The 13,448-nt window shown below is 25.8% G+C and overlaps 2 protein-coding genes across 2 annotated transcripts; one reads left to right on the top strand and one right to left on the bottom strand.

Moving 5' to 3' along the window:
* LOC145968368 (uncharacterized) lies at positions 1-829 on the top strand. The gene is made up of 3 exons (XM_083093763.1): positions 1-7; positions 102-247; positions 453-829. Exons 1-3 carry the CDS (start codon positions 1-3, stop codon positions 786-788), a joined length of 489 nt encoding a protein of 162 aa, XP_082949889.1. The 3' UTR covers positions 789-829.
* Positions 830-10,368: 9,539 nt separating this feature from the next.
* LOC145968439 (uncharacterized) lies at positions 10,369-12,965 on the bottom strand. Its single transcript, XM_083093883.1, has 4 exons — positions 12,819-12,965; positions 12,128-12,287; positions 10,951-11,096; positions 10,369-10,745 (listed from the first exon to the last, which is right to left on the bottom strand). Exons 2-4 carry the CDS (start codon positions 12,150-12,152, stop codon positions 10,410-10,412), a joined length of 507 nt encoding a protein of 168 aa, XP_082950009.1. The 5' UTR covers positions 12,153-12,287; positions 12,819-12,965; the 3' UTR covers positions 10,369-10,409.
* Positions 12,966-13,448: the final 483 nt, after the last annotated feature.

Raw genomic sequence — 13,448 nt, 5'->3', positions numbered from 1 at the left:
ATGGGTGGTACGGGTGGTCTGAAACATCCTGTATATCATTATTAGACACTCTGTATATGAATATTTTTTTTATTAATACATATCTATTGATTTCCTCGTAGATTCGAAAACAGCCCTTCAAATATGGCTTTTAATAAGTGTTGTAGCTCCTAAATCAAGTAAAATTACTTTTAAAATTGGGAACAAGAAAAGAATGTGGAAACCTACAATCTCGGAAAGTCAGGAAGGAATTCTAATACACTGTAAAGTAAGTTAAATTCCATTCTTGTTCCAGATCCGAAATAAAAAGAAAAATCGAAATTGATATTTTATCAAGAGACACTGATGTGTCTATAGAAGCTTTTTACAACAGACATTTTTACTGGGCGCTTTTTCAATTTTTTGAAAAGATTTGTTAAAGTTAAACTAACATTTATAATTAGAGGTTTCTTACGATTTGTAATTTACTTTAGGTACCTGGCGATATTGAAAAAATATGTCAAGACAAACAAAATAAAATGCGTCAAATGAACCTTACGATGCAACCTTTTATAATCATCGTTGGACCAGAAATAACTGCAATCGAAAATGTATACATTCGGCTCGATACAACATTGTATTCTATGCCGACGGTATTAAAAGCATTGGATGTACTTTTCAAGATTTTTGTAACATTTAATGCGTGTTATCCGAAAGAATGTGAAAATATGTGGTATTTAATTCAGTGGGGAATTTATGAGATCCGTACAATTTGGGACGAAAACATTCCCTTTCTATGCACCGCATTAAATAAAATAAAAAGAGGTTAGTCTTCATTGTGTATAAATCTGAAAACTTGTTTTCACAACTTGTTTGTATCATTTGCTTTTTTGAAAATCTATTATTTTTTATTTAGTAATATTGATTTATTGCTAATTATTGTAATGTATATTTATATATATATATATATATATATATATATATATATATATATATGTACACACATACACACACTTACATACATATATATATATATACATATATATATATATATATATATATATATATATATATATATATATATATATATGTACACACATACACACACTTACATACATATATATATATACATATATATATAGTATATGCCACCGAACTTTTTTCTCATTAGTATTAGGTTTCATATGAGGAATTTCATAAAATTTCGAAGAATTATGCGTCTATCGTAACATCAGAGAAAAATATAACATTAACATTAGCGATCAAATTGCAATTACATTCTTGTTATAGATTTCTCTAAAAGAGGGCTTAATGATATAATTGAAATAGGTCCAGAAATAAGATTAGTATCAAGTGATTCAGATGCGCATTTAATAACACTCATTCGTAGGAAGACATTGGCAACTTGTTTCAACTCAATTTTTACGAATGTATCTCAAGTAGATGATAACATTTTAATGGAAGTTGCATGGATTCGATATAACAGCGTTGTCTTTAGACCTAAATATGTGATCATTTCTAATGCTGATGAAAATAATTTGTCATTCGGGCTAATGCAATGTATTATTTTAAAGAACAGAGAATTTTTTTATGTTGTATATAAAAAGTGTATTACTTTTGGTTTAGATACTCATTTTAAAGCTTATGAAATCGAATTGCCACGTGAGAATAGTACATATGAAATTTACACAGTTGATGTTTCGAAAGAATGTAATGTGAGGACATGCAATTTTCATATTTCAGGCGAAGATCGATATTTTATTTCAATGTTCGATGTTTAAGAAATAATATCTTAGCGTTAATATTAATGTTCTGATAAAACACGCACGCACTTGTTCTAAAATATAAATTATAAAAAATATATATATAAATATATTATATATGTATTTTAATAATATATGTATTTTAATATTAAAAAAATGGTTCTTATATAAATATTATAATAAATCTTTTTCAATATTTCAATATTGACTTGTCTTTAAATTTATTTCACATATTTTACTACTTTTTATCATAATATTAAAAATATTATTTATTTAAATATTTATTAATAATTACCAAATCATTTATTTATTTCAATTAAATATTTAGTGATAGTAAATAAATTGCTCATTTGTTTTAACTAAATATGTAGCTCTAGTAATTAAATATTTATTAACTATTATAAAATTGCTTATTTTTTTAAATTAAACATTTAGTAATAGTTATCACAGTTTTAATTTCCCCTTAAAATGATTTAGTTATAATTACCAAATATCTGATAATACTTATCAAATATATTATTTTTTACTATCAAACATTTAATTACAATTACCAGATTTTTTAATTTCTCGTTATCTTGATTTAGTTATAATTACCAAATATCTGATAATACTTATCAAATAATACTTGTCAAATTACTTTTTATTATCAAACATTTAATTATAATTACCACGTTTTTTAATTTCTAGTTATCATGATTTGGTTATAATTATCAAATATCTTATAATACTTATTAAATATATTATTTTCTGCTACCAAAATTTGATTACAGTTATTAAAGTTTTGTTAAACGAATCAAATTTGTAATTGAATGAATTAAATTTAAATAGTCTAAACTAAATATTTTATTTACTCAATTAATTTTTTTTGTAATTGTTACCACACATTTAATTAGCACTATTTACCCAAATCATTTAGTAATTGTTATTAAATTCTAGTGTTTACTACTAAATTCTTTTTTCAGTGTATCTGCACATTTTTGCATTTAACAAAATCCACGTTGAAATAGGCAATACTATTTGATTGCCACTCTTCTCAGCGAGAACCAATTCTACATACGACATAGCTCCAACGCTTATTCCAATATCCAAATATTTATACGACTTCGGGGTTAGAGCGTATCTTCTTCCAAGTATGCGAGCTGCACGACGAAGCTGAATGCTATAAAAATATAAATAATTAGATCACAATATTGAAAAATTAATAAAAAAGAAATTTTTTAAATAATCGAAATATACATGTTGCATTTTTGTTTCTTACATGCAACATCACTCTCTTCGATCGGAACGTAAAAATTCATGTTGATTTCTTCAGCAGTGAACCTTTCACACATGCAACCAACTGATCGTATTAGAATTATTATTAATTGAAATAGTATCGCAAATTGCAATGTGGAGGGGATTATTGCTAATGCGATATTTTCATTTCCTCTAATTTTTGAAGCGCCGATGTACGTCTGCTATTCGAGATTATTTTACACCTTAAAGTAAGATTACTCGAATAGCAGCTATATCGGATTGTCCTTTAGTACATTTTAACCTTGATAATTTCACGTTTTGTCACGTATATCTTGGAAATTTTTTAGTGCACTCCAGCTCCCCGCGCGCCATATGACGTGACCCCCCCCCCCTCTCGCTGGACCCCCGCGCGCCGCACTCTTCCTGAGAGGACCAGGATTAGAACTCTTCTATATCCTCTACTTACGTAAATGTGTATTATTGTCGGGAACAAAAATTCGCAAGTAAGTAGTCCGAACAATAAAAGAGAAATTTTCTTACACTATAAATTTAAGTTCTGATTATAATATATGATTAATTATTATAATATAAAATTAATAGGATAAAGTAAATAAAATAAAATTTTTCAAAATCTGTAACTAAACAATGTATGTTTGTATTTAAAAGAGATCAAATTTTATCTCTATTGAAATAAATGAATGATGAGAAGATCGAAAATATAATTAAATGTTCGAATATATATTATTAAGTTAAAATTGAAAATTGAAATCGTAAAGTTTATGTAAAATTAAATTGATGAATATTAAATAAACGAATACTAACATTCGTTTCCAATATACATCTCACATATTTAGCGATTATATATGATTTGTTTCTAAGCTATTTTAATTTTCCTCAAATGAATAAATATAATAAAATATCAAAAAATAGTAAAAAGAAAAAAAAAAGAAATTTTGATAAGGACATAATTCCGATAAGAAAAATATAATAAAGATTTACGAGAAATCTAAAGATATGAGATTTATACATTATCGAAAAAGAAAAGTAAAAGGAGAAGGATAATATTCAAAAGATATTATTCGAAAGATATTATTCAATTGAGCTTATTATTTATAGAAACGATACACGTGAACGCGGTATAAATAAAATGGCAACGAATGTTGAATGTTTGCAATCATAGCATGAGAAACTTACACGTAAATATCTGTAAAAATTAAAATGTATGTGTCTACTAATAATGCACGATTAAATTTTTGAGATATAAATTTGTGATTAATAGCGCAATCACATATAGCAAATAATAATTCCCAAGGTAGAGTGTATATTAAATCAGATCGTATGTATGTATTTGTGTTATATAAAACTCAACATCAAAATATAATGGCTACAAAGCTATGTTAATAGATATAATTCTTTTTTTTATTAGATAAAATAAGATATAAGTTATTGTCTATATCCTCGATTTTGGTTTACATTCGCCGCTGGCTAATTATGTAAAAAAGTATAATAAATCTGAAATTTACTGAAAATTTCCCGTAAATCAAAGAGCGTTTTTTGGAAATGGGAATTTTAGGAATTTTTGCACACACAAAATTTTTATTTAATTTAAATTATGATTTACAGAAAGCTCGAAGTTGGGCTTGACGCTAATGGTATAGCTTTTATTATCTTTTTCGAGATATCGTAGCGCATATGTAATTGACAGTCAAAAAACTGAAAAATTCCATTAATATAGCATTGGAGAAAACGTTATAAAGCCATAAATCTTAAAGATAATAAAGAAACAAATCGTCTAGGAATTTTTCTTTAAAAGAATTTGTCATTTATTAGAATTTGACCTATTGGCTAGTTTCTTTGACCAATCAGAACAGATGGACTGTGTCCCTTTTATCCAGCTTGACAAACCAAACGCTTTGAATCATTTCTAGATGAAATACAAGTTTAGTCACATCGCAGAAAGTGCACGGACTGCAACACAGTGTTAGAAACTACAGTAAATTTTGTGCGCTTACAATCGTAATTCATTATATCAGCATATAATCGAAATTATTAATACAAAATTAATCTAACTAAGAATAATCGGTTGCGATCATTTTTAATTTTTTTTCAATGGCTACAATAACCGATTTACCTAACGAAATAATCGAGTTAATATTGGAAAACAAAAACATCAGCATTGATGATGTTGTGAATCTTGAAGCCACGTGCAATAGATTACAGCAGATAACATTCAACATGAAATTTTGGAGAAAAAAATTTCATCAGAGGTACTTTTTTATTTATACATCTTTATATTTATTTTAATATGTCGATTTTCGTCGCTCAATGAAGCTTAACCTCCACGAAACAATAGTAAAAAATAAAAATGTTATTATGTTATTATCTTATTAATTTCTATTGCGCATGTTGTTTTATATTGAGCTTCTAATATTACAATTTAATATAATCGTAATCATAGACATAATAATATTGGTCCGAGCGTGTCCTCTTGTAAGCACTAAAGCTCAGGTAAAAAAGAATAAAAAGTAGATGCTGTCTACTTTTTTCTCTCTAACGAGGACAAAGTGAAGATAAGAAAGAGGGACAATCAGCTTTTCTATGACTTTTTCTTACTCCCACTCTCTCCTTATTAAAAAGAGAAAGGTGAACGGCATCCTTTCTGTCTTTTTCTACCTATGCTTCAGGCCTATGCTTCACGCCTCATGCTCGGTTTAATATTATTATGTCTATGATCATAATAAAGAAAAATCAAAATCTATTAAAGAAGCTGAAATCTTAATGCGACAAATCATAATATGTTTTATCTATTAATTCCTAAAAGCTATACGTTATTTAATAAAGATAGTTTGTTATTTTTCGCGGCTTATTCTTATCGTAGATAATATCATTCTTATTGTTAGATAGAATCGTTCTTTCTTTATCTGGATTTTGTTATTAAATTATTAGTATAAGATAATTATCTTGTTTTTTACTATTGTTTTTAGTTACTAAATGTTAGAAATATGTAATTATTTTACTTAAATTGTTTTAGATATTTTAAATTATTAAAAATATGGAATTAGAAAAAATATTGCTGACGTATTAATAAATTTTTCATGTTTAAAAATTATTTTTATTTTATAATTACAATAAATCTTATTTTATATAATAAAACATAATAAACTGTTAGATTAAAGTGCTGTGATGATTTTTCATATTTTGTTTTTAAAATTTTCAATATTTTGACTATATATAAGTATATATTTATAGTAATTCATATTTTCAAATAAATATTTCAAATAAATGTTTCATAATTCATATATAATATCATTCCTAAGTTTCACATAAATAATTTTATCTTCTAAATTTATGATGTAAACGTATTTTTTCCTTTACGGCAATTTTTTCTTCTGTTCACAAACAAGTGTGAAAAATATGCCTTAGAGGAAAAAATACGTTTACATCATAAATTTAGAAGATAAAACTATTTATATAAGACTTAGGAATAATATTATATAAATATGCCGTATGTCTTCTACAAAGGCCGCAGCCGGATAAAAAGGACCAATCTGCCCCTACACAGATCATGCTCATTTTTTTTGCTTTGATTGTTATCAGTGTGACTACAATTTAGCCAAATATTAGCCCTTAATATTGGACTGTTTTGGTGTAAAGAATAAAAATAAAAATTTCCAAAATAATTCATATCTTCTGATCGACTTAATCGATTTTGATGAAATTTTAATGTCGTAGATATTACTGAGACACATTTGTGGAAAATTCGGGAAAGGTTTCTGATGACAGAAACATTGATTTAAAAAATAAATAAATGTTCTTGCTTTTCTTTTAGTCCCGATATCTTTCTGGTACAATTACGAAAAAATTTTTGTAGAATCTTGGAATAGTTTCCTATCAGACGTTATTTTTTTGGAAGTAATAAAATGGGTAGACGGTACTTTAAAAAAATAAAGTATTTATTTTTTCATCATAGTTTTTTGGTACCATCGCCATACTTTTGTTTAGAATCTTGGAATGGAATCCTACAAGTAATTTTCCGGAATCGATCAAATGAATAGGTGGTACTAAAGAAATAATAAAATAAAATAAAATAAAATAATTATAAAAGGATAAACTATAATCGTATTAAATCAAATGTTTATTGATTCTCAAAATAACGAAGTACACATATCAAAAATCTCGAGACCAGCCCAGCACTTATGTACACTATTTAAAACAGATCATCACGCCTATTATTATTGAAGATAGTGATGAAGATTAGGCCGTCCATGTGAATACTGTAAATAATAGTATGAGAGTGATTATTTGAACGAATGTGTAAATTCTACAAAAAATATATGGCGATCGTACCAAAAGCATATTATTTAAAAAAAATAAAAAAGAATACGTTATTTTTCAAAAGTATCGTCTACTCATTTTATTGCTTAAAAAAAAAATAATGTCTGATAGGAAACTATTCCAAGATTCTACAAAACTTTTTTCGTAATTGTATCAGAAAGATATCGGGACTAAAAGAAAAGCAAGAACATTTATTTATTTTTTTAATCAATGTTTCTGTCATCGAAAACCTTTACCGAATTTTCCACAAATGTGTTTCAGTGATATCTACGACATATTAAAATTTTATCAAAATCGGTTAAGCTGATCAAAAGATATAAATTATTTTCGAAATTTTTATTTTTATTCTTTACACCAAAACGGCTCAATATTAAAGGCTAATATTTGGCTAAAGTCACACTGATAGCAATCAAAACAAAAAAATGAGCATGATCCGTGTGGGAGCAGATTAGTTCTTCTTATCCGGCTACGGTCTTTTATAAAACATTATAATTAATTGAATATATTGATCAGGGTGTTTCTAAATTCACGATAAATATTATAATACAACAAGATAAATTCTTTGTAACATTTTAAAATGAAAGTTTTAATAAAAATGTCGAGGCTATAATGGTTTTCAAATGGAAGGAATTTAAAGAATAATAAGGCTATTGTAAAATTATTGTGAAAATATTCAAGAATTTTATTAGAAGTCTATTTCTGTTTATCTCCATATTGAATTATTACAACAGTTTAAAATACTTTCGTTCAATAATTTAACACATCAATATTGATGTCAGCTCATATTTAGCTGTCTCCACACTGAGATTGGTCAATAAAAATATTTTTGTTTCAATTTGAGATTGAATTTGTCGATAAAAGAGCATACACTGATAAAAAAATCGATGATAAAATTGATTATAATTGCATGGCAAAAAAATTATAGTTAGGATACTCATTTTTATAGTAAATTTTACTATAATACTGGTAATATAAACTATATACGCATGGTACCGAGAAACAATGAAACTTTTTACTATAATTTATAATAATTTCAAATATCATATAAGTAAAAAATGAAAGAAAAGAATGATACATATAATTTTACTATTCATATAGTCATTGTAACATTAATAATGGTAAATATTACTATATTATTATCTGTCGTTTAAATATTAATATAGTAGTAATAAATGAAAAAAATTATAATAACAGCTATATCCAAATAGTACGTGGAACCTGATGAATACACTGAAAAAAGAATTTAGTAGTAAACACTAGAATTTAATAACAATTACTAAATGATTTGGGTAAATAGTGCTAATTAAATGTGTGGTAACAATTACAAAAAAAATTAATTGAGTAAATAAAATATTTAGTTTAGACTATTTAAATTTAATTCATTCAATTACAAATTTGATTCGTTTAACAAAACTTTAATAACTGTAATCAAATTTTGGTAGCAGAAAATAATATATTTAATAAGTATTATAAGATATTTGATAATTATAACCAAATCATGATAACTAGAAATTAAAAAACGTGGTAATTATAATTAAATGTTTGATAATAAAAAGTAATTTGACAAGTATTATTTGATAAGTATTATCAGATATTTGGTAATTATAACTAAATCAAGATAACGAGAAATTAAAAAATCTGGTAATTGTAATTAAATGTTTGATAGTAAAAAATAATATATTTGATAAGTATTATCAGATATTTGGTAATTATAACTAAATCATTTTAAGGGGAAATTAAAACTGTGATAACTATTACTAAATGTTTAATTTAAAAAAATAAGCAATTTTATAATAGTTAATAAATATTTAATTACTAGAGCTACATATTTAGTTAAAACAAATGAGCAATTTATTTACTATCACTAAATATTTAATTGAAATAAATAAATGATTTGGTAATTATTAATAAATATTTAAATAAATAATATTTTTAATATTATGATAAAAAGTAGTAAAATATGTGAAATAAATTTAAAGACAAGTCAATATTGAAATATTGAAAAAGATTTATTATAATATTTATATAAGAACCATTTTTTTAATATTAAAATACATATATTATTAAAATACATATATAATATATTTATATATATATTTTTTATAATTTATATTTTAGAACAAGTGCGTGCGTGTTTTATCAGAACATTAATATTAACGCTAAGATATTATTTCTTAAACATCGAACATTGAAATAAAATATCGATCTTCGCCTGAAATATGAAAATTGCATGTCCTCACATTACATTCTTTCGAAACATCAACTGTGTAAATTTCATATGTACTATTCTCACGTGGCAATTCGATTTCATAAGCTTTAAAATGAGTATCTAAACCAAAAGTAATACACTTTTTATATACAACATAAAAAAATTCTCTGTTCTTTAAAATAATACATTGCATTAGCCCGAATGACAAATTATTTTCATCAGCATTAGAAATGATCACATATTTAGGTCTAAAGACAACGCTGTTATATCGAATCCATGCAACTTCCATTAAAATGTTATCATCTACTTGAGATACATTCGTAAAAATTGAGTTGAAACAAGTTGCCAATGTCTTCCTACGAATGAGTGTTATTAAATGCGCATCTGAATCACTTGATACTAATCTTATTTCTGGACCTATTTCAATTATATCATTAAGCCCTCTTTTAGAGAAATCTATAACAAGAATGTAATTGCAATTTGATCGCTAATGTTAATGTTATATTTTTCTCTGATGTTACGATAGACGCATAATTCTTCGAAATTTTATGAAATTCCTCATATGAAACCTAATACTAATGAGAAAAAAGTTCGGTGGCATATACTATATATATATGTATATATATATATGTATGTAAGTGTGTGTATGTGTGTACATATATATATATATATATATATATATATATATATATATATATATATATATGTATATATATATATATGTATGTAAGTGTGTGTATGTGTGTACATATATATATATATATATATATATATATATATATATAAATATACATTACAATAATTAGCAATAAATCAATATTACTAAATAAAAAATAATAGATTTTCAAAAAAGCAAATGATACAAACAAGTTGTGAAAACAAGTTTTCAGATTTATACACAATGAAGACTAACCTCTTTTTATTTTATTTAATGCGGTGCATAGAAAGGGAATGTTTTCGTCCCAAATTGTACGGATCTCATAAATTCCCCACTGAATTAAATACCACATATTTTCACATTCTTTCGGATAACACGCATTAAATGTTACAAAAATCTTGAAAAGTACATCCAATGCTTTTAATACCGTCGGCATAGAATACAATGTTGTATCGAGCCGAATGTATACATTTTCGATTGCAGTTATTTCTGGTCCAACGATGATTATAAAAGGTTGCATCGTAAGGTTCATTTGACGCATTTTATTTTGTTTGTCTTGACATATTTTTTCAATATCGCCAGGTACCTAAAGTAAATTACAAATCGTAAGAAACCTCTAATTATAAATGTTAGTTTAACTTTAACAAATCTTTTCAAAAAATTGAAAAAGCGCCCAGTAAAAATGTCTGTTGTAAAAAGCTTCTATAGACACATCAGTGTCTCTTGATAAAATATCAATTTCGATTTTTCTTTTTATTTCGGATCTGGAACAAGAATGGAATTTAACTTACTTTACAGTGTATTAGAATTCCTTCCTGACTTTCCGAGATTGTAGGTTTCCACATTCTTTTCTTGTTCCCAATTTTAAAAGTAATTTTACTTGATTTAGGAGCTACAACACTTATTAAAAGCCATATTTGAAGGGCTGTTTTCGAATCTACGAGGAAATCAATAGATATGTATTAATAAAAAAAATATTCATATACAGAGTGTCTAATAATGATATACAGGATGTTTCAGACCACCCGTACCACCCATTTAGAAACTAGAGAAGTGGTTATTTCAAAAAAGTAAAAACATTTTCTTTATAAATCGGGTGCGCTCTATCGAATGGTGATATTTTCAACTTCTGGTTCCGGCCGGCAATAGGCGATTCAGACCGGAAGTGCATTTTTTAAATGGAACCCCCTATTTTTCATTACATATTCTTGTAGCTCATCTCGAGAGCTTTCCGAAACACTATAATTAAGTTAGTTTTCATTAAGTACTTTCCGAGTTATGAGGCTTGAAATCATTTCTTAATTTTACATAAACCATAAAATATCTTGTAAAATATTCATTTTTCGATTATCTTACCTTAATACTTTTACGTACAAAATAATGAGAGGAATCAATTGGTGTAAAGAAAACACAGAGTTATTTTTAAGAAAAAAATATGTAATTGTTAATTGTAAATTACATATTTTTTCTTCGAAACAACTATATGTTTTCTTTACACCAATTGATTCCTCTCATTATTTTGTACGTAAAAGTATTAGGTAAGATAATCGAAAAATTAATATTTTACAAGATATTTTACGGTTTATGTAAAATTAAGAAATGATTTCAAGCCTCATAACTCGGAAAGTACTTAATGAAAACTAACTTAATTATAGTGTTTTGGAAAGCTCTCGAGATGAGCTACAAGAATATGTAATAAAAAATAGGAGGTTCCATTTAAAAAAATGCACTTCCGGTCTGAATCGCCTATTTCCGGCCGGAACCAGAAGTTGAAAATATCACCATTCGATAGAGCGCATCCGATTTATAAAGAAAATGTTTTTACTTTTTCGAAATAACCACTTCTCTAGTTTCTAAATGGGTGGTACGGGTGGTCTGAAACACCCTGTATATGAAACATATGTATGTGAATGTGTGTATCGTTCTTATTACAAATCAAAATAAAACTTTTAATGTACAAATATTTACCTAAGTTTAAATGCTGTGCATTCATTAAACTTTCATAAATGTTCCCTCCTGCAGATAAATGTTTTTTAAAATAAGTGAAAAATTTTTCAAAATTTACGTTCCAAGATTTCAATAACTTTTCTTTATATTGAGGAAATTTTCGATCAAAATCCCTTTCAATCTATAAGAATAAATACAAATTATCATACCTAAAACTGGTGAACTTAGCACCTTAATAAATTATTAATAAAGATTTAATACTCAAATTTATAGTATTTTGTTTGTAGTTGTTAGTAGTAATAGTAAAATTTGCAGTTAAAAGTATTTTTAAAAGAGCATTTTTATTGTTATAACAGTTTTTAATTAATTTAATCACTGCCTCGGCACTGTTTCAATTATTTTAATATCATTGTATCACATTATATCATTTCAAATTTTAATTAAAAGAGTTAATAAATTAATAGAGAGCTCATGGAATATATTGAGACGATGATGCAGAATTGAAACATCTTTTTATCACAATTGTGCTGAGGCCCAAAGGAAGGACCAAAATGTTCACTTCCTTTAATAAAGATTTTAAACGAAAAAATCATACGCTTCATTTCCGTGCTTGAGTCTTATTAGCTCATCCTCTGTTATTTATATTTAAATATAGTCTTATTTTATTATAAAGCCTTATTTTATTATATTATTTCAAAATAATGACATTTACCAATATATAAGAAGAATCCAATTTCAATATAGGCCACTTTATGAATATGTCATTAACATTCTTGTATGTTTTACTAGCGCAATCTTCAACGCGTAATATATATGACGCATCCCATTTTTCATCAACTTCATTCTGTGGTTTTTGGTTATGGATCAATCAAATTCTATGTTCTTCTGCGATTTGTTGATCATCAGCTGAGAAGCATTAAAAAAATTAATATTTATTGGACCAGTTATATATTTTTCAAAAATTCCATGATAAATCTTAATACAAAATATTAATACCTTGGCTTACAATGACATTTTGTTCAATGTGGTTATTATTTTTCAACTTTTCAGCAGAACGGATAAATTTTAATGCGTTACGAAATTTATCGACTAATTTTCCTCTTGAGATACCAGCTTTATCAATTTTTGAATACTTTTTTCGTATAGGTGGCATATAGTAAGTTTCTTTACATTCTTTTGGAAATAACTCAATTATTTCTTCTGTAATTTTAGCAAAATCTTCGTTTTGAAGTGTTCTTTAAAAAAAGAAAATTTAACATGTAAATATCACGATATAGAGATATAGTAAATATAGATTATTGGATCTCAAATGAAAAAGATATTTTAGTAAATATTAAACAAG

The sequence above is a fragment of the Camponotus vicinus genome, unplaced genomic scaffold, assembly GCF_025532165.1.
Source record: "Camponotus vicinus isolate PSW18456_S1 unplaced genomic scaffold, iyCamVici1.0 SCAF_3, whole genome shotgun sequence".
Classification (NCBI taxonomy): domain Eukaryota; kingdom Metazoa; phylum Arthropoda; class Insecta; order Hymenoptera; family Formicidae; genus Camponotus; species Camponotus vicinus.
Note: the sequence above shows the minus strand (reverse complement) of the source record. Positions and strands in the feature narration are given on the sequence as shown.

Coding starts and splice junctions, on each gene's coding strand:
- LOC145968368 (XM_083093763.1), top strand. Junction 248..452: donor GAATTCTAATACACTGTAAA/GTAAGTTAAATT, acceptor AATTTACTTTAG/GTACCTGGCGATATTGAAAA.
- LOC145968439 (XM_083093883.1), bottom strand. CDS start 12,152: ATGAATGCACAGCATTTAAACTTAG. Junction 11,097..12,127: donor TGCACAGCATTTAAACTTAG/GTAAATATTTGT, acceptor ATTTCCTCGTAG/ATTCGAAAACAGCCCTTCAA. Junction 10,746..10,950: donor GAATTCTAATACACTGTAAA/GTAAGTTAAATT, acceptor AATTTACTTTAG/GTACCTGGCGATATTGAAAA.